Source organism: Amphiura filiformis, chromosome 9, assembly GCF_039555335.1.
Source record: "Amphiura filiformis chromosome 9, Afil_fr2py, whole genome shotgun sequence".
NCBI classification, from domain to species: Eukaryota; Metazoa; Echinodermata; class Ophiuroidea; order Amphilepidida; family Amphiuridae; genus Amphiura; species Amphiura filiformis.
The window spans coordinates 51,464,612-51,485,648 of record NC_092636.1 but is presented as its reverse complement, the minus strand read 5'-3'; the positions used below and the strand labels follow the sequence as shown (position 1 = coordinate 51,485,648).

The window sequence follows — 21,037 nt, the reverse complement described above, 5'->3', positions numbered from 1 at the left end:
AGATGTACAGTTTGATTTTAGCAACTTTTAGATTCTTCCATTTGGATATCCACAGTCTTCAATATCAACATTACAATTATATCAATGGTGTTCCTAAATAGATTAGACCCAAAGATTACCAACTCAAAATCGCCCCATGTGTAATACTAAACTGCTCAAATAAAGAAAGTCCGCAGTCATGTAACCCATTGTACATCAAAATCTGATCTTGTTGTGACAATTTGATTGATATAGTCGTGTGCAGAATCTTGTTAGCTCCAATTTGATACCAAATTTGCTACCCAAAACTCTAAATTCACAGAGATTGATACCTGTATATGAAATTTGGTGCATTTTCAAAAGTTGCAAATTAAAAAGCGAGCACGCGGATCTGTAGATGAATGGCAAGTACGACCATTGACATAGCCCGAAACAACCGCTAGGTCATATCGATCGCATCGTGCCCTAGTATTCATCAGTAAAGCACTGTAACAATCCATGCGTTTTAAATTAACAATTGAATAAAGCGCGCGCTTCGGATAGTCGACATGGGTTCATCGTGGGCAAACAAGCTTGACCACATTGCCACGCTAAGCAATTTCGACCGCGTGTATCGTTTTGATTTGCAACTTTTGAAAATGCACCAAATGCCATAAACTGGTATCAATCCTTGTTACTGTTGAGTGTTTGGTAGTAAATTTGGTATCAAATTAGAGCTTACAAGATCCTGCACACGACCGTATCAATCAAATTGCCATAACAAGATCAGGTTTTGAAGTAGGACGAGTTACATGACTGCGGACTTTCTTTATTTGAGCAGTTTATAATAAATCCACCATATTAGTTTGTCACTCATGGAGGCCAAATAGTGAACCTCCGGTGCTTATGGGTTAAAGCCTGAAATGGAACAATATATGCATGATGCATCTTAAAGCTTGAGTGCTACAAAGGTTTGTGCATACAGTGCTTAGCGTACATACCTTTGAATTGAAGCTTGTCAGGAACCGCAAAGCAAAATATTCCTGAAGTATACAATTTCGCCTTCCATAAGTGACCCACAAAAATGGTGGAGTTGGTACTCTTTGGTTCTACCTGATTGGGTGCACCTTACATCTAGATTATGAAAGTGCTCTAAGCATGTTTTAAACAGATTAATTGAGTAGAGCAAAGCAAACTTATCAATATGCCTTTTGTTTGAAGCAGATTGGACATACGGTTTTCAAAATATATTAATTGATATTTTCTTTATATCTTATTGTTTTTATTAATAATCAATATAGTTAATAAGCTAAAATGACTGGAGAAGCTCATTAACATAAAATATTTGCCAATATTTTGCTAAAAATCCATGCATAAATGTTCAGGGTACTTTTATTTTGCATACTTTTGCCTTGAAACTTGGTCGAAGTGTTTCTAATATGCTCTAATGTATTATATAATGAAGCCGCCCCCTAATTTGCATATTTGCATAATTAATTAGCATTTATGCAAATTAGCTCATTAATTATGCAAATATGCAAATTAGAGGCGGCTTCACTATATAATACATTAGAACATATTAGAAACACTTTGACCAAGTTTCTGGGCAAAAGTATGCAAAATAAAAGTACCCTGAACATTTATGCATGGATTTTTAGCAAAATATTGGCAAAAATTACATATTAATGAGCCTTTGCAGTCCTTTTAGCTCATTAACTATAGTCTGTCCACATAGAAGTACAAACCAAACTTGTGGCACCTGGGGTCGATGCTTTGCGTCACACGCACTGCGTGTTAAAAAATGTGATGCGTAAATAGCGTGGGGTGCGCTGCAAGTACAAATCGCGCAGCAGTTGACGCGCCAAAGAAGCAATTAGGCGCATTGCACTGAAGAATATATTCTCATACCTCCAGTTTCCGAGGTCTATTTACTTTGTACTTCTAAGTGGACAGACTATATATTGATTATTGACAAAAACAATAGGATACAAAGGACATATAAATTGATGTATTATGGAAACCGTATGTCCGATTTGCTCCAAACAAAAGGCATATTGATCAGTGTACATTACCCTACTCAATTAATCTGTTTAAAACATGCTCAAAGCATTTCCTAATTTCTAGAAAATGCATCCAATACCACCTTAACCCCAAATCTTAGACTGTTTAGTGACTTACATAATCTGCTAGTCCTTTGATGCCACTAGGGAATCTCTCTGGATCAGCGTATAATTTATTGTTAGCATCTCTCTGTTTGGCCATCCAGCAGTCATCTATGTTAACATATTCATAGCCAGCATCTTTGTAGCCATCCTCAACAAGACGATCTGCCATCTCCATGAAAAGCTTCTCACTACAAAGTGTGAAACATATAAAGTTATCGATTATATTCAAATCCAAAGTGACATTTGGAACAAATATATCTGATAGAATAAACCTGGGGGGATACTTCAATAATGGATGCACAGCATGTGCCTCAGGAAAGGGCACTTTAATAATGGATATGCAGCATATGCCTCAGGATAGGCCTTTTTGTACCCAATGACCCCTTTTTGTGTTACTGACCTACCTATTACCCAATGACCCCTTTTTAAAAATGTTCATGTACTTTTTTCTTATTTTCTGTTACCCATCAGTGACTCCCCGTTTTATTTCCAAAGTCGAATACCCAATGACCCATCTTTTTCAGGTGGCATTTATTTGTATTCTCCTCGATTTAGAATTAGACAAGTTTTTTTTTCCAGTTTGGTACTTGTAAAATGTATTTTATACATGTTTGTACTCAATGACCCCCTTTTGGTAATCTTGTACCCAATGACCCTCATTTTACAGTTTGTTACCCTGAAATGGGCCCTTTTTTAAAGTTTCATTTTTATTCTGGTTGTGATGTAGTATGAATGACCCCATATTTTGGTAAATGTACATTTGACCTGAAAGGTCCCTACTTATAATATAGCCGAGGCACATCCCTACCACTTCAGATAGGAGTTTCCCCTCCCCCCAAAAAAAATTTCTGTAAATTTTGCCAAAATGTATAATGAATGCAAATATTCCTTACCTGACACAGTTCTTTGGGTCAGCCGTACAGTTAACATTGCACCTGAATCTCTCCCAAGCCAACCAGCCCATAGGTGGTGTTCTTGCCAGGCCATTATCTAAGGCATTGGCTCCAAATGAACCCAGTAATACCAGCAATACAGCTGATGCCCACATGGTGAATCTGGATTTCTGAATATAAAGACAAAGTAAATTTTCACACTCAGTTATGCTATGCAATGCTTTATCTTATAATATAAAATTATTTTCTATGGCCTTATCTCTGTTCATATCTATACGCATTATCTAACGGCATGTGTAATTGGTTTGAGAGCCGCTGCCAGATCTCTGTTCATATCTATACGCATTATCTAACGGCATGTGTGATTGGTTTGAGAGCCGCTGCCAGAAAAAAATAGAGTCCCAGAAAAAAAATGTGGATTTGTAGAGTCCCTCGACTAGAGCAAAGTACTGCGATCATTCGTGGTTGATTTTTTTTAAATGGAAAAATTTACGATTGTGCAACTTTTGTTCTCTGCATAATCTATTGATGCATTGGTTTTGTACACAAGTCTATATCTTAGACGTGTCATAATGTGCAGGATTAGATAGTGCATCTATTATTATAAAATAAATTTACCCAAATATGGTTTAGTTTTAAAATTAGGATTTTTTTTCCAAGTGTAAGGATACTTTCTGGGGGCAGTATACAAGTATACTGACTTTATAATTCAACTTACTTTCTTTGATTTGAATGCTGTAAAGTAAAGTTGTTGACATTTAGAAAGATGCTGCACAAAATGTCTGCATGGTCTTCATTTGAAAGCAGAAATTGATTTCTTGTTTCCCAGGAAGAGTTCCAGTGCACAATAAATTAAACTAGCATATTATATGTATCATTATTTTAATTCTGAATTTTGGCAAATTAATTATCTTGATAATTATTGCAGCTGGTATTCTACTAATTTTGACATGCATTAATTTTTATATCAATTTAAAATGCCACATGTATTGAAATACACAATGTAGGCCTACAGTTTTCATATTCACAAAATTATTAATGAACTTTTTTTGCAGAATACGCAATACATTAATGATTAGAAATGGGTAATTAGTAATCTTTTATTTATCTCATTAAGAGATAATGAGGCGGGGTCTTAGCTAGAAATTGAGGTTTGCCCGTCATTTGAATAAAAATGCCTGTCCTAATTTGACCTTTAAAACATTTACCAGACCTCTACAGCCCATTGAGGGTTCCAAGAGTTCAAATATGTCTTGCTATAACCTTGATTTGCAAAGCTGGTCTGGTAAAAAGGTCAACAGCCTTTGTCAATACCTACAATTATAATGCCACATCTGTCAAAGGCATTAATTTTGCCCGTCCCAGGAGCAAACTCCCTGTCTAAAATGACGGCCAGACAGGTGGCTAGCTAAGACACTGTAATGAGGTAATAAATGCTAAAACTGATGAGTGAATGTTCTTAGCATGTGAATACTATTAACTGATACACTTGGCTGAGATCAAGTACAAAAACAACTAGAAGTCCATCAGTATAGAAGATATTGCAGGACAATAGCGTACTGAATCACCTTTGCACAGCATGCATTCATCCTTGTGATCCTCTATCACATGAGCCACCCCTGACTATTAGGCTTAACGAGTTACAGTAATTAGTACAAATGAAAATCATTTCTTTTTGTTTCAGTAATTGAAAGGCCAATGTCCAAGGAAAAATAGAGTACCAAACAAGCTCATAAAAAATAAACAAACTACATGCAGGTAAACATGTCTTGATGAGTAAGAATGCAACAAAGCTACCCTTTTTAGGTATAAAAAATATGGGTATTTAGAGCAGTTTCAAACACAAAAAAAAGCCCTTACCGGTACACCTTCCCTTTTATCAAAACATCAGGACGCTATATGTATAAACATGTGTTTATTTTTACTTGGCCTTACATGTTTAATCCATGTTTACAGCATTATTATTTATTGGCATAAGCACAATATCAGTAAACAACATCCCATGCATGGAGTATGCGACAAGTAATTACATGTAACTAAATCAAATAAAGTGTTTTTTCACATAGATGAATAAATTAAATAAAGGGGATGATATTTTTAAAAGACCAGAGTAATGGAAGACACATTCGTCCACGCCCGAATTTGAGATTTCTTGATATTTATCAACACTAAGATGTATTCTTTTACTTGAAACTGATCAAATGCAACTTGCTAATATTGACTCGTATTTTTGCTTGATTTATTTCACTCTTTTCAACTCTAAAAAGTCACATGGCTCAAGACAGCTTAGTAAATTGGCGGGAAATAATGAGTCAGAAATGCGCGAATACGAAATATTGTGATTATGCGCGCGTATGTCCAACGCAGTCAAGGCGCATTCGGTATGTTGTTAACGCCAGCAAAATGTGGTGTAAACAAAACAAAAATTTGCAGGCAAAATGCCACTTAGATTTTTTAATTATTTTGAATTTTGGAGCACCGAAAGCAGACATTATAGATTCATTGGTGCAAAAAGATGCATATTTAGACCATGCACCAGATACAGCTTTTACAAGCGTGAAAGTCTTACCGTTTTAAAATATAAGGACGTTTTGTGCATAATTTTGACATTTTTTTACTAAAACATCAATTTCTCAGAGTTCACTTTTAACAATATTGCACGATTTTTGTGACAAGATAACTCGAAAAATATGCAAGCAAAAGGTAAACTTTTTGCACTATCGTACATCAAAGTCTAGGGAAGGTTTCCTCATTTTTCAAAATATATGTTTTAAACAAAAATATACACCATTTATGTTCAATTTTTAGCTTGATAGAGTGACAAAATTGCTTTTTTGACATGTTTTTTTCAATATTTCGAAAAAGAGACAAATTTCAAAAAAATAAAAAACCTTCCCTATAAAGTTCACAGCGACAAGTAATTTTTTTCTAAGTTGTAACGGATTTTTTTCTAAGTTGTCACACAAAAATTGGGGTAAAAAAGTGAATTTTTGTGATTTTTTTCAAAAACTCGAGATTTTATAGAAGCGGCAGCGACATGACTCTGAAAGCCACTCTTGCCGCTCAGCACCTCTCCAAAATCGTATTTTGTTATCATACGTCAGAGCGGCACCGCTCCAAGTTGATTTGAGTTCAACTCCCAGCGGTGCTGCCGCAGTGGCAAAACGGTGGAGTGATCGATATATCGGCTTGCCGCTGGTCACCGCTAGCGTTTCTGGTGCGACTGCGACTAAAATCTTCAGAGCGGCAAATTCTCATGCCTGAGGAAAGTATGAAACCAGCATTACCCCCCGCCATATAATAATTATATTTATGAATATTTTTTGCATTCACACATTTAAATTTTAAATCTGCATCATTCAGAAAATTGAAATCATGAAATAACAATTCATGCAATGTCACTATGCAATAATTTTGATTTTGAATGATTGCGATTGCCATGTATACTAAATTTTTGATCAGACATATAGTTATTATACATGTTAGTGTAAGCATCAGAACAGAATAGTTCCAGTAACTGTAACTCAGTATCTTCATTTAACATTTGGACGTTCAGGTCCGTAGATGTCCGTTATGTATGCTAAAGACCTGGGCTAAAGACTGAAGGGCATTCCTTTACTTTAGGGTTTTTTATTTTTACATGTAATAGCTGCCTTCTGCACTGGTTAGGGTTAGGGTTATAACACTGTACTTCCACAAGGCAGCTATAACATGTAAGAATAAAAGCCCCTAAAGTAAAGAAACGCCGACTGAAGTCTTGCTGGCAGGACTACAGTACAGTACAGTCCAGTTGTAGTAACTACAAATTTCGAACGTTTGAGGACTTGTTCTCAAGTTGTAGAAGGTGCCATAAGGTGTCTTCAGTGTTAATTATTTTCGTTATAAATGTCGCAAAATATTAATATTGACAATAATTAACAACTTGTTTGACCTCTCCATATATTCATACATTGCTCACCTGTGTTTTCATATGATATTTTGTGGTGAGAAATGATTACAAATGTGTAATTTGCAATCATTTTTGGAGCAACGATTTCTTCGTACCAACGGCTAAGGGGGCTGGCATTTTCTTCGGAAGGGGGGGGGGGTCACAAAAATACAGGGGGGGTCATAGAATTTTCAGACCCAAAATAGGGGGGGGGTATAATTTTTTAACACCCAAAATAGGGGGGTTATAGAATTATTAAGGGCTGGTGAGTTAAAATTTTCAGGCGCTGTCGCGCGCATTCTTTAACTTCAAGAGTCGAAATGTGCATACAATCTATGCAAAATTTTTACCCGCTCCGCGCGCCTTCTTTACTCTTACAATACAAATTTTACCGCGCTCCACACACTTTCTTCACTTTTAAGTTTTGACGCGCTCCGCGCTTTAGTTCCGGCAATGAATAATTTGTCTTGAGTCTTGTGTAGATTCGGGGGTCGGGGGATCATTAAAAATACAACCCAAGAGAGGGGGGTCGTAAAAAAAATGTGCGCGCGATGGGGGGGTCATAAAAAAATTGACTCCGGTCACCGACATATTTGTGACCCCCCTTCCGAAGAAAATGCCAGCCCCCTAAGTGTGTATGTGAATGCACATTAAACACATACATGACATACATACACATACACAGCACCTGTTGGAACTCCCGGTCGGAGCCGGGAGTTTCAATTATTGGAACTGAGTACAGTCATAACAGAATCGTACACCCATCGAATGTGTGTCATCAGCCCTCAGATCGGCCCTCAGACTGTAGGAACCTATGGATTCGATCCATGTAACAGAATCGACTCATCATGATCATGATTCATGTCTAGTCCGAGGTGCTCTGACGATAACACTCCGATCGCCAGGCAATCTACGCTAGTAAGTAGGCCAGTGGGACAACGAAACCGCTACGTGAACGAGCTAGATTCATGTCTTGACTTTAGATTTAGACTACGAATTAGCACCAAAATCAATATACTGACATCTCACTCCGTGATGCATCTGCGTTTATTTTCTTTGGAGAAACATTGAAAAACAAATAATTCTTACCGACACGAGTAAAGTTAGCAAATAAAGCGAATTTCTCCACCCACTTCTCAGCTCAGCACTGCACGTCCGATCCAAGGATCATGTGATCAAAATATGTGCAGAGAGTTGATATTCTTGAGAGGGCACTCTATTCACGTGGTTTCTTTTCCAACGCTAAAAGATCACGAATTTTGGTGGTTTGCAAATGAAAAGTGTCCGCACTATCGATTGATTACGTAACTGTTATGAATAATGTATTAGGTTTTCAATGCAATCGCCTCGACCCATCAATACATATTATCTGTATTTATCAAAGTACTTGGAATAGCAATCTGGTGAGTTCACTGAACTACGCCCTAATACTGATGGAGTTTTAATGGCGTTTAATGGCGCTAATCCTCTCCATACACAGATGAACAAATACAATAGGAGAAGGTCAACACATATGACCTCCTATATGACATGTTATATGAGATGTACAACAACCTGAATATCATAAAGATCAGTGTTCGTTTGTGCATATGAACTGCATATTTACAATACTAAATATTAGTCGTTATATATTATGCCAAATATTGGTATTATGACAACACGGTATATGCATTGTATATAAAACAACTAATAGATCCTGCTATCATGGCGTCAGGTCATTGGTTCATCATATCCCGTATGTTTCTTAAAATTCATTCATATTTGAGACAAATTTCATATCAAAACGTTAGGGTACCCTAAATGCCATTGATCATTTTCTTATTTCATTCCATTACAACGATCCATTGACATCAACAAAAATCAGACATTTTCTCAAGACATTTGTATTACTAAAATCATAACTTTGAAATTACTAGTCCTATATCATGCTTCTTTACACCAAAACAAACATGAGAATGTCCTGCAATTTATGATCGTATCGAAAATAATGTAGATGATATTGTTCACTCGCAAATAATTTTTATTCACCTTCAACTATACATTAATATTGCTTCATTCTCTGCCTGCGATCCGCGTTTTTCAGCTTTTTCACTGATTTTCTACGTATTTTGACCATTTATCTCAAAGCATTTCAACGTCATGACACCATTTGTATACCTGCTTCCTGATATCCAATTGGAGCTTGGGATGTTTCCAAGCTTATCATCTAAGAAAGAATCTGATTTGTCAAGTATCTCACTCGCAAACAGCGGAAAAACTAAAAAACTAGTATTGAACTTTTATGCAGCAACAGCCAAATCACCTCTGCGTGAACCAGATATCATTGGCCTTTCCGCACTCTGTATACAATACGTGCAGTGAGGCGGTTGGTATAGTGAGATTTCGAAAAGGTTAAGACTGGTAACATGAGCCTGCACAGAACGATATGCACAGATCTCGTTTGACCGTTGTGATCCCTATAAACAGTGTTGGAAATAAGTAATAAGTCGCAGTTTGTAAAGGGTCTATCACAGCTAAAACGTTTTGATATGCTGTGCCCATTTTATAGGCGTACAGGTGGATCCGGTTTTTTTGGTCATTTTCATTTCTTTTTTTGAAAGAATTAAGGTTTTCCACTGCACGGAGGCCACTATGTGATACTAATTTAATGCTATATTTATAAATTGAATACGTGTTCCCGATTGGCTCTATAGCGATTTCACAGAAAAGGTATTTCTAGTACAATGCAGCGTCGGACTCTAGCTGAGAGCGTAGTAGCCTAAGTCATGGACTCCAAGAAAGGCTCTCCATACACAAATGAACAAACACAAAGGAAGGTAGTCTCCTCCGTGACCAGCTTGATTTCGATGGAGCGAAAACAAATTGGCTGCAGAGGAGACGGGTAATTTTGCCATGCAAATGAGGTGAGTGTCATCCCCCTGATATGTGGTCATATGACAAAGTGACCATGAGCCGACCAAAACCAATCATGGTTGGATAAGCTGTGCAACAATTTCCTAAATCAACCAATCAGGTTTGATGTTAGTTCATAATCATTTGACTCAGACACGTGACATACTTTGCAAACAAAACAATCCCATACATGCTGACCCACGATCATTTGATTGCACAGCATCCTTCATGTATTGACAAAGATTCTGGTATTGCATGTAGGAGACAGAACGCAAAATCATACGGTGAGCAAAAGTGAAAGTACATGAGTATCTTCCATACTTTACTTAGTATGGACAAGTGAAAACATTTTAGGAGTTATAGTGTGATCAAGCATCAACTAGTATCAAGCATGACACTGCACTGCAGTGCCATGCCCATGCACTTCAAATTTTTTTTGAAGCTAATATCAAGTGCTAAATTATAAATTATTATAGTTAAATGGCCTTCATCGTGTTCATGGCTTTATGGCCCTGCTTTGTATGTTATACTTGTACACAGCCATTCTTCTGGAATGGCCTTGCTTTACTTTGCTTTCAAAAGTTCATGGCTTTTGGTCTTCTCACAGGGTCTTCACGGACATGGTTTATCTAATTTATCTTCATTCATGATTTTTAATATTCTTCATCATAAATTATTGTTGATTCTACAGGTGATGTAAGGCATAATTTAAGGAAAAGAAGGGTAAACCGCTCAGTCACTCTTGTAGGGCTGTGCAATAATATTATATTATATTATATGTTTTTTTACTCAGGAACTCTAGCTTCGAACATAATAGTTACGCATTCGAGGCTAGAGTCTCAGTGAAGCTGTCATTTTTCGGTACAGAGATCTGTGTTAATTGTCATTTAGTGCAATGCATGTTAAATATTCTGTTGATGTACAAATTTGGATCATAGCTAAATCAAATGTAGCTTGTAGAGCAAAGATTGCCTATTTTGAACATTTTAAAAAGAAATAGTGCAATTTTAACAACATTCATGACAGTTTTGATGTGATCCCCTGTCATGATCGATTGTGTTTACTTTCAAACTTCCATTGCTTTATACGGTGTCATGCTTCATCGATTTCTACTCAATTTTGATTGCAACTATGGACTCATCTAGCCTCTCTAGCCTCAAAAGTTTAGGCATCGGTGAGCAAATTTGTGGGTAGACTTCTCGAGTTTACAAGTGTGTGTGGTTGATCGAAAGGTCTACATTGTATATCTCAATCCAGGCCACTCTGGCACATGGTGATGGATAGAGGATAGAGCTGCCATTGCATCAGCAAACATTGCTCCTGAAGACATGTCAAAATAAATTTTGGTTAAATTCCACACAGAATTTTTGTAATGCATTTGAAAATTGATGATGGTTTAAGGGGGTACTACACCCCTGGCCAATTTTGTGCCTATTTTTGCATTTTTCTCAAAAAATTATAGCACATTGGTGACAAGTAAGATAATATTATAGGGGCAAGGACTACAACTACTGCACTGAAAAGTCAGCAACTCAAGGCAAGTAGTTATTGATTTATTGATCAAATATTTGTTTTCCCTCATTTTTGACTGTAACTCCACAACTGTTGTCTGTGCTGAAATAAAAATTTCCAGTGCAGTAGTTGTAGTCCTTGCCCCTATAATATATACATATCTTACTTGTCACCAATGCGCTATAATTTGTGAGAAAAATGCAAAAATAGGCACAAAATTGGGCAAGGGTGTAGTACCCCCTTAAAGCATGTAAGTGACTGAAGGAATTATCATTCCCCGCTCTTGTCTAATGTCTATTTTACACAGTAACTATTGCGTTGTTGTGGATAGAGATACATTTTTGGATCAAGTGTGTGGGGACTGGGGTGAATTCTCAAAATGATCTACCAAAATATGCTTGCCTCCTTTTGATGTGGCAAAAAACTTTTTGCACAGATCTTGCGGAACCTGTATTAAAATTATTGCCCAGCAAACTGGAAATTTTGCATATATTTAAATGTTTGTACTGGGTTTTTTTATTCGGTTTTATGGGTAATATCAATAAGGTGTCAATAAATCTGTGACAAAATTGCTTGCCCCTCCCCATTTTGACTTGCCCCACTGTAATTTACACCCTATGTTCCAGTACCTCTTAAGCACACTAATGTAGACATTAGGTTAAAAATGAAAGTTGATGTTGAGTTTCCCAGTAATTAAAGTCATTTTGCAGAAATAAGTCATTATTTTGCCATTTTATTGAAAACCTATTTCAAATTGGAATAGCCAGGTGTAAACAGACAGTTTTGATACTGACAGATATGTATACATATATGACTCTCTATACAGGAGACCAACACTTTTTAAACATCCTGCTCCCCTCCCGAGGATGGAGTATTCTCATGGTTCACAGGGAGAGCATGAATTTAATATACAGATACAGATTTTGCAAATTATTCATACTTGCTTTCCAAGTCAATACCCCAGCAATTTAACCTGGGACCTTATGAACCAAAGGCGAGAACCTATCGATTAGACCAGGTTTTGCTTGCGAGCACTGACCTACAATGTACATTGTATGATCTGGTAGGCTTGGGCATTGTCAGTCTTTCGCATAATCGCGGCCATAAGCATATACTGTATATCGCGATATCGCCATCTGACAATATTTTTATCCATATCAGAAGTTCAATGATATACGGGTGCAAAACAGCCGGGCAACTGCGACAAGCAGTGAAGCAACAAGAATACAAAATGTGTACTGCCATCATTCGAAACAAAATGTTATTAAATTAAAACCAGTATGAATCCATTTGCGTATTGTACACTATATTTGTAAACTTGTGCAATCAGCAGTACTTCCAAGATTTCACCATAAACGCTGCCATTATTGTGCATGGTTTTTGCTATTATATTGCATTGCATGATGGGTAATGAACAATAAGTCGATCATGGCCAGATGCTGGATGGGAGACCAATATCGCTTATCATCATTTCTACATATCGTCATCACAGTAAGGATTTTATATCGCGATATATCGCAGGGTGCGATATCACCCAACGCTAGGAACTGGGTAAGTTTTGGAAGTGGTGGCTCTGAAAAGGGTGGTTCAAAAAGGTTATGTAAAATCAGGAATTCCAAACTCTATTTTGTTTTCTCAGATCTCAAGATGAATTTGCTTCTTCAGCTTCTTGCATTGACATCTTTGTGTCTGAATGCATATGGTCTGGATAATGGGTTAGCTTTGACCCCTCCAATGGGGTGGTTGTCATGGGAACGATTCAGGTGCAATACTGATTGTAAAAATGACCCAGATAATTGTATCAGGTAAGAACATAAATGACTGTGAATTCAGATAAGATATTGCTTGGTTTTTTTTCTGTTTTTTTTTTCTTTTTTCTGTTTTTTTTGAGTAGTCAGTCTTTTAATGGTAGGATGATGTAGCTCAGCTTACATGGATAAATTGAAACTGTGTTGAACTTTATAAACATCATTATTGTCATGACTGAATGGTTTTAATAAGTTTATGAGACATTTCTCTTCTTTACAACATTTTGAAAGAACAAATCAGTTTTACATAAAACAATAAATTTCTTGTATTGATACTGTATTGCAGTGAGAATCTGTACAAGGTGATGGCAGATCAAATAGTTAAAGATGGCTACTTGGCTGCCGGGTATGATCATGTTAACATAGATGATTGCTGGATGGCAGCAGAACGAGATAGTCAAGGCAAACTGGTAGCAGATCCAGAGAGATTCCCTAATGGAATGAAGGCACTGGCAGATTATGTAAGTCAAATTAACTACATCTAGGCTAGTAATATGACTACCCAACATTAAGGCCGAGATATACCCCTGGGGATGTCCCTATTTTGAAGTTCTGTCTGAATTCTGTTCAAATGTGTATTTTGTTTGGTTGGTTCCATGCAAAATCACACTTTAGTGCAGTTCAGTCAGCAGCATGATGAAGGCTGGCACCCCATTTTGAATTTGATATTTGATAACACCTGGTTGAAATAGAATAGGGCTATTCCAGTTGAAATTCTTACACCCCCTATGGAAGACATGACCAATAGTTTGATCATGTCTTTCATAGGGGGAAATGGATATCAACTTGAATTAGAGAATAAAGGTATTGTTTTTAGCCGCTGGAGTGCATCTATCGTCTCATATAACACGGGCGACATCATTATTTTAAGTAACACTTCAATTCAAATAAAAATATCATAAGTATTACAAATTTTAATCAAATTAAATCCTACATTTGGCAAGGAATCATACCTAGGGCTTAAAATCGATCAGTCCCGTTGTTGCTATGCACCTCCGATTGGTTCAAATAGCGAGTATGCGTATCACGTCGATGCACACGCGCTGACCCGTGTGATATCGTGTCATATGACATGGGTAAGAACCAATAAGATTGAAGGAACATTATCAAGTGTTTAAGAATAGCCCATATGCCCAGCACTATCTATGCCCAGTAAGATACCGATAACTCTTCATATTATAACCTGGTGATGTACCGTAATCAAATGTATCCAGCACAATAGTCCCCATTTATTATTCGCATAGTGTTATCTTTTGTCATTTATATAAAAAAAGCACTATGCAAATTTTCAGAGTATGATAGAAAGAGCCATCAATACCTATCTGCACACCAATAGTTTTATGGAACTAAATTGGACGTTGTGCCTAACGTGTTAGTGTAGCGACAAAATGACTTGTGTAGTTAACGTTTCCTGCTACTATATCCTATAGGTACATTCCAAGGGTCTGAAGCTAGGCATCTATGAGAGCATGGGCAGTAAGACTTGTCAAGGTTTACCAGGAACCTATGGCCACATAGAGACGGATGCTAAGACATTTGCCGAGTGGGGAGTAGACATGGTTAAGATGGACACATGTCATACTCCAGGAGCAGCTCTTACCCAGCAAGGTTAGTGTAGTATCAGGGGCCGTGTATCATTCATTGTACCATGCGAATTGCTGGTTTACAAATAATCATCAGCTGAGCAAGGATGCATAATACTTTGATTGATAGACCCTCATACGAATCCCACTCTGTGGGATAAGATTAAAGTTTGTTTGGCTAGTAATGGGTGAGAAAATAAGACTCATAACATCCGTGTATTGGTATAAAATGGAGTACATGCAGTTGGGCACAGCATGCTAGTTGCATGTTGTGTAATGCATGATTGGTGGATGCTTATGTGAATATACACGAGTGTGAGTTGGAACTTTATTGATGCGTGCAGTAACAAATAATTTTGCCTATTATAAGTCGAACAAACTTTAACAAACAAAGCTGCCTCAAAGAGTTACGGCAGCTGTTTCGCGCACATCTATGTGGCGTCTTTAAGCAGCGAACACTAGCGATTTGTAGCTGCACCCAATGAAATGCGCACTGATGTCACTACCACATCAGGGTGGAAAATGGTATAGGGGTTTTAAACAGTAAGACTAAATGACTCATATATGCGCATTTGTCAATATCTTTCCAGTTAATATGATGACGATGATAATGAGTCCTAGAAAAAAAAAGTTTGATTACCCTTTTGAAGTGTAAATGTAGCTTTTTAAACATTTTGATGCTGTTCGTAGCACTAAATATTGATGAAATTTAGATATTAAAAGGTGGTAAACCCAATTTATTTCACCTAGAGACACCAATAAATGCTGTAAAACAAACGCGGATCCAAAGAGTACACAGGCAAAATGGCAGCTGGGTGTATACCGGAGAATTCTGTACCGGGATGTATTGTAAAACATTAAATACCACCGAAGTTTTGCTATAAAGTGTCAGAACTAAAGTTGGAACATTTTTCACAAATTCAATGTGTTCCAGTGGGATTTTAGCATTCTTTGGGACCTACAGACCCAAATAATAACTTAAAGGGCAAACAAACAGACCTTTTTATTTTTTGCCTGATAATGATGAATATCATTATAGTACCAACAGCATGAAATGTACTCACAATACATCACCTCTTTTTGTATTCTTTGCAGGATTCATCAATATGTCTATAGCCATGAACAAGACAGGGCGACCAATGATATTTTCTTGCGAGTGGCCTCACGTTATGGGTAATGTAAGTATACTATAATTTTCTGATTTGTAAAATAAACTACTGAAGTTAAAACTTGCCAGTACTACTTGGGGATTTTCATTCACATTGTTTCTTTTAGAATGATGTGAACTGTGATGTTTTTTTATGTGACAGAAAAACTTCGCTGATTTGAAGTAATAACATACTTTATAAATCATATGCGTTAAGAATTTCGAATGAATGAACACAGTATGACAGGTACCCACTTTCCCAACACTCGACCATGACAATGCACCTATAGGAAGGTTACTGGACACATACCAGATGCAGCAGGCACATGCAATTATGCACATGAAATGGCTTACTGTGTGTATTCATATGAAATTCTTACTGTTGTTAGATATTACACATTTCATCACAAAATGTGTAGTCCCAAGAGTTTTTTTATTTAAATTTATCAGAATAAAGTTGCTTGCTCAATTGATGATCAAACCAAAATATTGGATCTGCATGAATTGCCATCGGTATACGGTATAACCTTTGAAGTAAAAGAAAACCTTTATGTGTAGCCCCTATCAAATACGACATCACTCATCCTCATTTAAATAAAATTCTGTCCATCAGGAGGCCTCCACTGAGCAATTTGCATGATAATACAATAAAACAGGTGACGGGTATGAATGGTTGTGAAATCAAATTAGAGATCTGTAGATCTGTCTCTGTCATCTTAGACTGTCCATGGCTGCCATTACAATTGTTATACCATTCCGGTTGGTTTATTTGCTTGGATCTATAAATTCAACATGATAATGTTATGACACTTTTCTTTTTGCAGCCAAATTGGACGCTCATAGCCAATTACTGCAATACGATCCGTAACGGCAAGGATATTCAGGATTCGTGGCCAAGCTTGATAACCATCTTGGATAATTTCATCTTTAACCAGGATAAATTTGCTGCAATCTCCAAACCAGGAAGCTATAATGACCCAGACATGGTAAGTGATGTAGACTTAGAATAGATAAAGAGTGAAATAATAACAATATCATAAGTTGTATCTTAGAAGGGGTATATCATCATCCTTGCGATGTGTGGCTGCTGCCATTGTTTTGAACTATACTGTATAGTATACTATGACCTACCTTGACGGTGACCTAAGGCGTCAGCACAGGTGGATCACATTGCCTTGCCTTGCCTTGTCTTGCAGGGGGAATATCCCATGATAATACAATTTTGAACAGGTGATAGGAATGAGTGGTTCTCCGTCATCTGTCATCTGCGAACGGTCCTCCAACATGGCTGCTAATTATAATACCATTCTTGTTGTGAGAGGAGTAATGAGGATTACATTGACTGTTCAGTTGAAGTAGTTAGGTAGTTAGTTTAATCTTTTTGTTTTGAGTGTATCAACTTCAGTAACCAGCACTGCTTTAAAGTGTTTTCCAAGTGGCCCTCATAATGTATATAAAACAAAAGTTTCATAGTATAATACAGGACAGTAGGGTCTTAGCTAGCCACCCCTCTGGCCATCATGATGGGAAGTTCAAGTTGCTTCTGGGACGGGCAAAATGAATGTCTTTGACAGATGCTGTATTATAAATTGTATGTTTTGAGAAGCTAATTGACCTTTTTAGTAAACCCAAGCCATATCAGCACATATTTGAACTCTTTGAACCCCCAATGGGCTATAGACATCTGGTAAACTTTTAAAGGTCAAATTAGGACAGGCAATTTTATTCAAATGACGGGCAACCCTCAATTTCTAGCTAAGACCCTGCAGTACAGTACACACAAGTGATAGAATATAAATACTGCTTTTCAAGCAGGCCCTCATACTGTATATAAAGCAAAATATTCATAGTATAACACAGTACAGTACACAAAAGTGATACAATAGAAAATAGAAAAAAATGTAATGAAAATCAGGAATGTTTAAACATCTATAGTATATCAGTGCAGTTGGTCTATTTGAAATTGATATTTTGACACACTAATAATAAAAACATGTGAAATGTCATATATTAACATACCAATTTATCATTCACCCTTTACTCACACACAGCTCATAATTGGTGATTACTCACTGAGTTTAGACCAATCCAAATCCCAGATGGCATTATGGTCCATTATGGCGGTACAGATGATGATGTCAAATGACCTGCGGACTATACCAATACAATTCAAGGAGATATTACTGAATAAGGAGGTCATTAAGGTTAATCAGGATAAGCTGGGAATTATGGGAAAAAGAATAATGAAGGTAAATAGTCAAGAGTGGTAACCTGACTGACTCTTGAAAAATTATGTTAATTTTTCCAATTCAGAAAATTTTGCTATCCATCATCTTAAAAGGGAAGAATGAACCATGTTCCATATATAAGAACATTTTAAACAATGTTTTACAATGTAAACATAACTTGTTTAGGGAGGTGGCGACAAAACAAATGACTTTTCAAACTCATGAAAGAATATATTTTAATTTTGAAAATTTTTGTTTAAAAATATTGTTCTCAAATATTCATAATTTAGGTCATTACGAATAATCACATACATGTGGTAGCTAATCATTAACAAATATGAGATTTTTCACAAAACAACTGTCCACTGTCATATTTACCTCTAATTAAAACCTACATTTCATGGAGCACTGTTAACTGCTAATGCTGATTGGAGTGTATACTGATAATTGAACACCACCAATATCACCAATATTCTAACTCATTTCAGACCCCTGATCATCAAATTGAAATATGGACAAAACAACTCAGTGGAGGCTCATTTGCTGTAGTTTTCTTCAGTCGTGCCGAAGACATACCTCGTCCAGTCACCGTTACACCAGAACGTCTCGGATTTAACCACACAGCTGGCTATATTATGTATGAGTTATTTGACCATCAACACCTGGGTCACTTCATGGCGGATGAAGATCTATCGTTTAAAGTGAACCCAGTTGGTGTAGTGATGCTACGAGGTGATCCAGCTCATGGCAAAACTAAATTAGATTCTATCAAATCTAATAAGATACTATAATATATTTTATAATATATAAAGACCATTGACAGTTCACAAGACCCCCCTCCCCTGGGTTAGAACATAGTTCTGTTTTTAAGACTCAAAAGAGAATACTCAAATTGTCAATTCTCAAGCCAAAAACTTTATATTTTAGCTCAGTAGCCTAAAATTTGAGTAAAATTCAGTTCCCAAACTCAAAACATTGTGAAAAATCTGTACTCAAGATGCCATTTAAAAACAAAAAATCAGTTCCCAAGACTCACAGTTGAGTACTTTGCACCACACACCCATACCAACATGAAAGTTGAGTACCCCTTCCTTAGGGTGCTGGGCCAGTTGGTAAAGTAGTCTGACAGTAACTATTTACAATTACTGAGACATTCAATGCTTCAAAAACCCAGGAACAGTTTTATCTAAAATGGGGCATAATTTTCAAGATCAAATCATGGTAGATGTATCATATAGAAGTCCCTAATATTTAAGTGAGGTTATACAGAGAGTAGACATCTTTGAGATGGCACTCTATTCATGTGGTTTCTTTTATTAAACCTCATTTAAATACTTGGGCTTCTATATCAGTTCGGGGGCACTCGTAATAACCGGACGTCTCTGATTTCAAAGACGAGTCAGTGATTTCACATACGGGGTCTGTGATATCACATACGTCCGAGCTTTGTTGACATTTTGGCACTCGATGCAGCACATCGGAACGAAGCTGAGTGTATTAGAATAAGCTTTCCTATGTTTAGCAAATATCTACCTGTGCAAAAATTATATCTATCTGTGCAAATTCTGACAAATGGTCCCAGAACACACTTAGATTGCAATGGCCAAAATCAAATGTTTTGAAGTAAAAAAATCCCAATTTTACTATCCAATTCATGAATTGGATAGTAAAATTAGGAGGCACTCAACATGCTCAACTTGGGCTAGCTACAACCCTGATAAGGCCTATACACAAAAGTATTCCCACTGCGCTGCCACGTTCATCAAAATTATTTATATCGTTTGCGACTGGGTTTTGAAACTAGGGAGTATGTGATTTATGAGACGCCTCTGAAATATGATACTGTTATGTGACATGACGCTTCAAGAGTATTTGATATCAGAGACGTCTTTGAATTAGCAGTGCCCCCGAACTGATATGATACATCTACCCAAAACGGTGTACATGTACATATGTAACATGCATAGCAAATTTTTTTAAGGCATCTTGCTCTATAAACCATATGTATCTAAGTTTTTGCCAGTTGTATAATCAAGTATTTGTTTACAATTTAGAAAATTGATACTATTTTACTTATGTAATAAGAAAATGCTAATTACTTGTTTTACATGCATCTGCTTTTTGGAAACTGTAATCTTATTTCATTTTTTCTCAAGTAGGAAAAAGTGTAGAGAAGTCAGTTTCAGGATTTATAATGATGTTTGTGCATCGACATCCCTTTAATCAATTTAATGAATTACATTCTTATGTTCCTTTAAGAGTGAGTGGTAGGGAGGGGTTGAAAGATTTCTAGATCACTTCTATCCATAATGTAAGCGTACACAAAATTGGCATATTGTTAAGACTTACAGGATTATGTCTTGTTTTAAGTAATGCCATGTTGGATTTTGCAGTGGCAGATACAAATCGGTGTGTTTACATAGTTGCATCACCACTCCTCTACATTCTATTGTGGGTATACGCCCAGTGAGATTAGGTTAGTGCGGGCGATTTTGAATCTGCCACTGCGAAATCCAACATGTTACTCTCAAGTTGAGGCGAGACACCATACAGACAGCGTTATTCTGTAAGCGGTATAATCCTTGTCTTGATACTAGACTGACTCTGAGTATGCTTACATGAAAGTAACACCCTAAATCATTGCCACTTTAAGTTTGCTTGGGGAAGCGTGCTTAGCTATGGCTCCACTAACAAAATGATTGTTATACTTGGTGATATCCACTTTAAACTGTTGTACTTTTTGTACTGTGTAAACTTATTATGAAACTAGTTTTGATATGTATATTTTTGCAGTAAGTTTAGGAAATTCAAAATTTCTATTTTTTATTTCAATTTCAATATGATATATATATAATAATAATATAAGTGATTCAATTATGTGATGAAAGTAGTATCAGGAAAGCAAGGTGGCCTTCCCTGAAAA

The 21,037-nt window shown here is 36.6% G+C and overlaps 3 protein-coding genes across 21 annotated transcripts in view; 2 read left to right on the top strand and 1 right to left on the bottom strand.

The window, feature by feature from the left end:
- The window catches only part of LOC140161130 (alpha-N-acetylgalactosaminidase-like), a 62,416-nt gene extending 54,314 nt beyond the window's left edge, over positions 1 to 8,102 (bottom strand). For all 19 annotated transcript variants that reach the window (XR_011860074.1, XM_072184547.1, XM_072184553.1 and 16 more), the window contains exons 1-3: positions 8,034 to 8,102; positions 3,017 to 3,186; positions 2,137 to 2,311 (exon numbers count right to left, since the gene is read on the bottom strand). Coding sequence is in view for 18 of the 19 variants with exons in the window: in XM_072184547.1 (XP_072040648.1) it covers positions 2,137 to 2,311; positions 3,017 to 3,171 (330 nt within the window). In the remaining variant the exon portion in view is untranslated. The remainder of the gene's footprint in view (positions 1 to 2,136; positions 2,312 to 3,016; positions 3,187 to 8,033) is intronic.
- Positions 8,103 to 9,939: 1,837 nt separating this feature from the next.
- On the top strand, positions 9,940 to 19,448 carry LOC140161128 (alpha-N-acetylgalactosaminidase-like). Its single transcript, XM_072184539.1, has 8 exons — positions 9,940 to 10,120; positions 12,988 to 13,153; positions 13,443 to 13,617; positions 14,587 to 14,764; positions 15,835 to 15,917; positions 16,711 to 16,872; positions 17,938 to 18,135; positions 18,603 to 19,448. Exons 1-8 carry the CDS (start codon positions 10,027 to 10,029, stop codon positions 18,903 to 18,905), a joined length of 1,359 nt encoding a protein of 452 aa, XP_072040640.1. The 5' UTR covers positions 9,940 to 10,026; the 3' UTR covers positions 18,906 to 19,448.
- The window catches only part of LOC140161129 (alpha-N-acetylgalactosaminidase-like), a 32,328-nt gene continuing 21,348 nt past the window's right edge, over positions 10,058 to 21,037 (top strand). Inside the window, exon 1 of the mRNA XM_072184540.1 lies at positions 10,058 to 10,136. The gene's annotated coding sequence lies outside the window, so the exon portion shown is untranslated. The remainder of the gene's footprint in view (positions 10,137 to 21,037) is intronic.

Excerpts from the sequence above, each read along its gene's own strand:
- LOC140161128 (XM_072184539.1), top strand. The coding sequence starts at position 10,027 with ATGCTGACCCACGATCATTTGATTGCACAGCATCCTTCATGTATTGAC. Across the intron at positions 13,154-13,442 it reads GACCCAGATAATTGTATCAG|TGAGAATCTGTACAAGGTGA; the intron begins GTAAGAACATAA and ends ACTGTATTGCAG. Across the intron at positions 14,765-15,834 it reads AGCAGCTCTTACCCAGCAAG|GATTCATCAATATGTCTATA; the intron begins GTTAGTGTAGTA and ends TATTCTTTGCAG.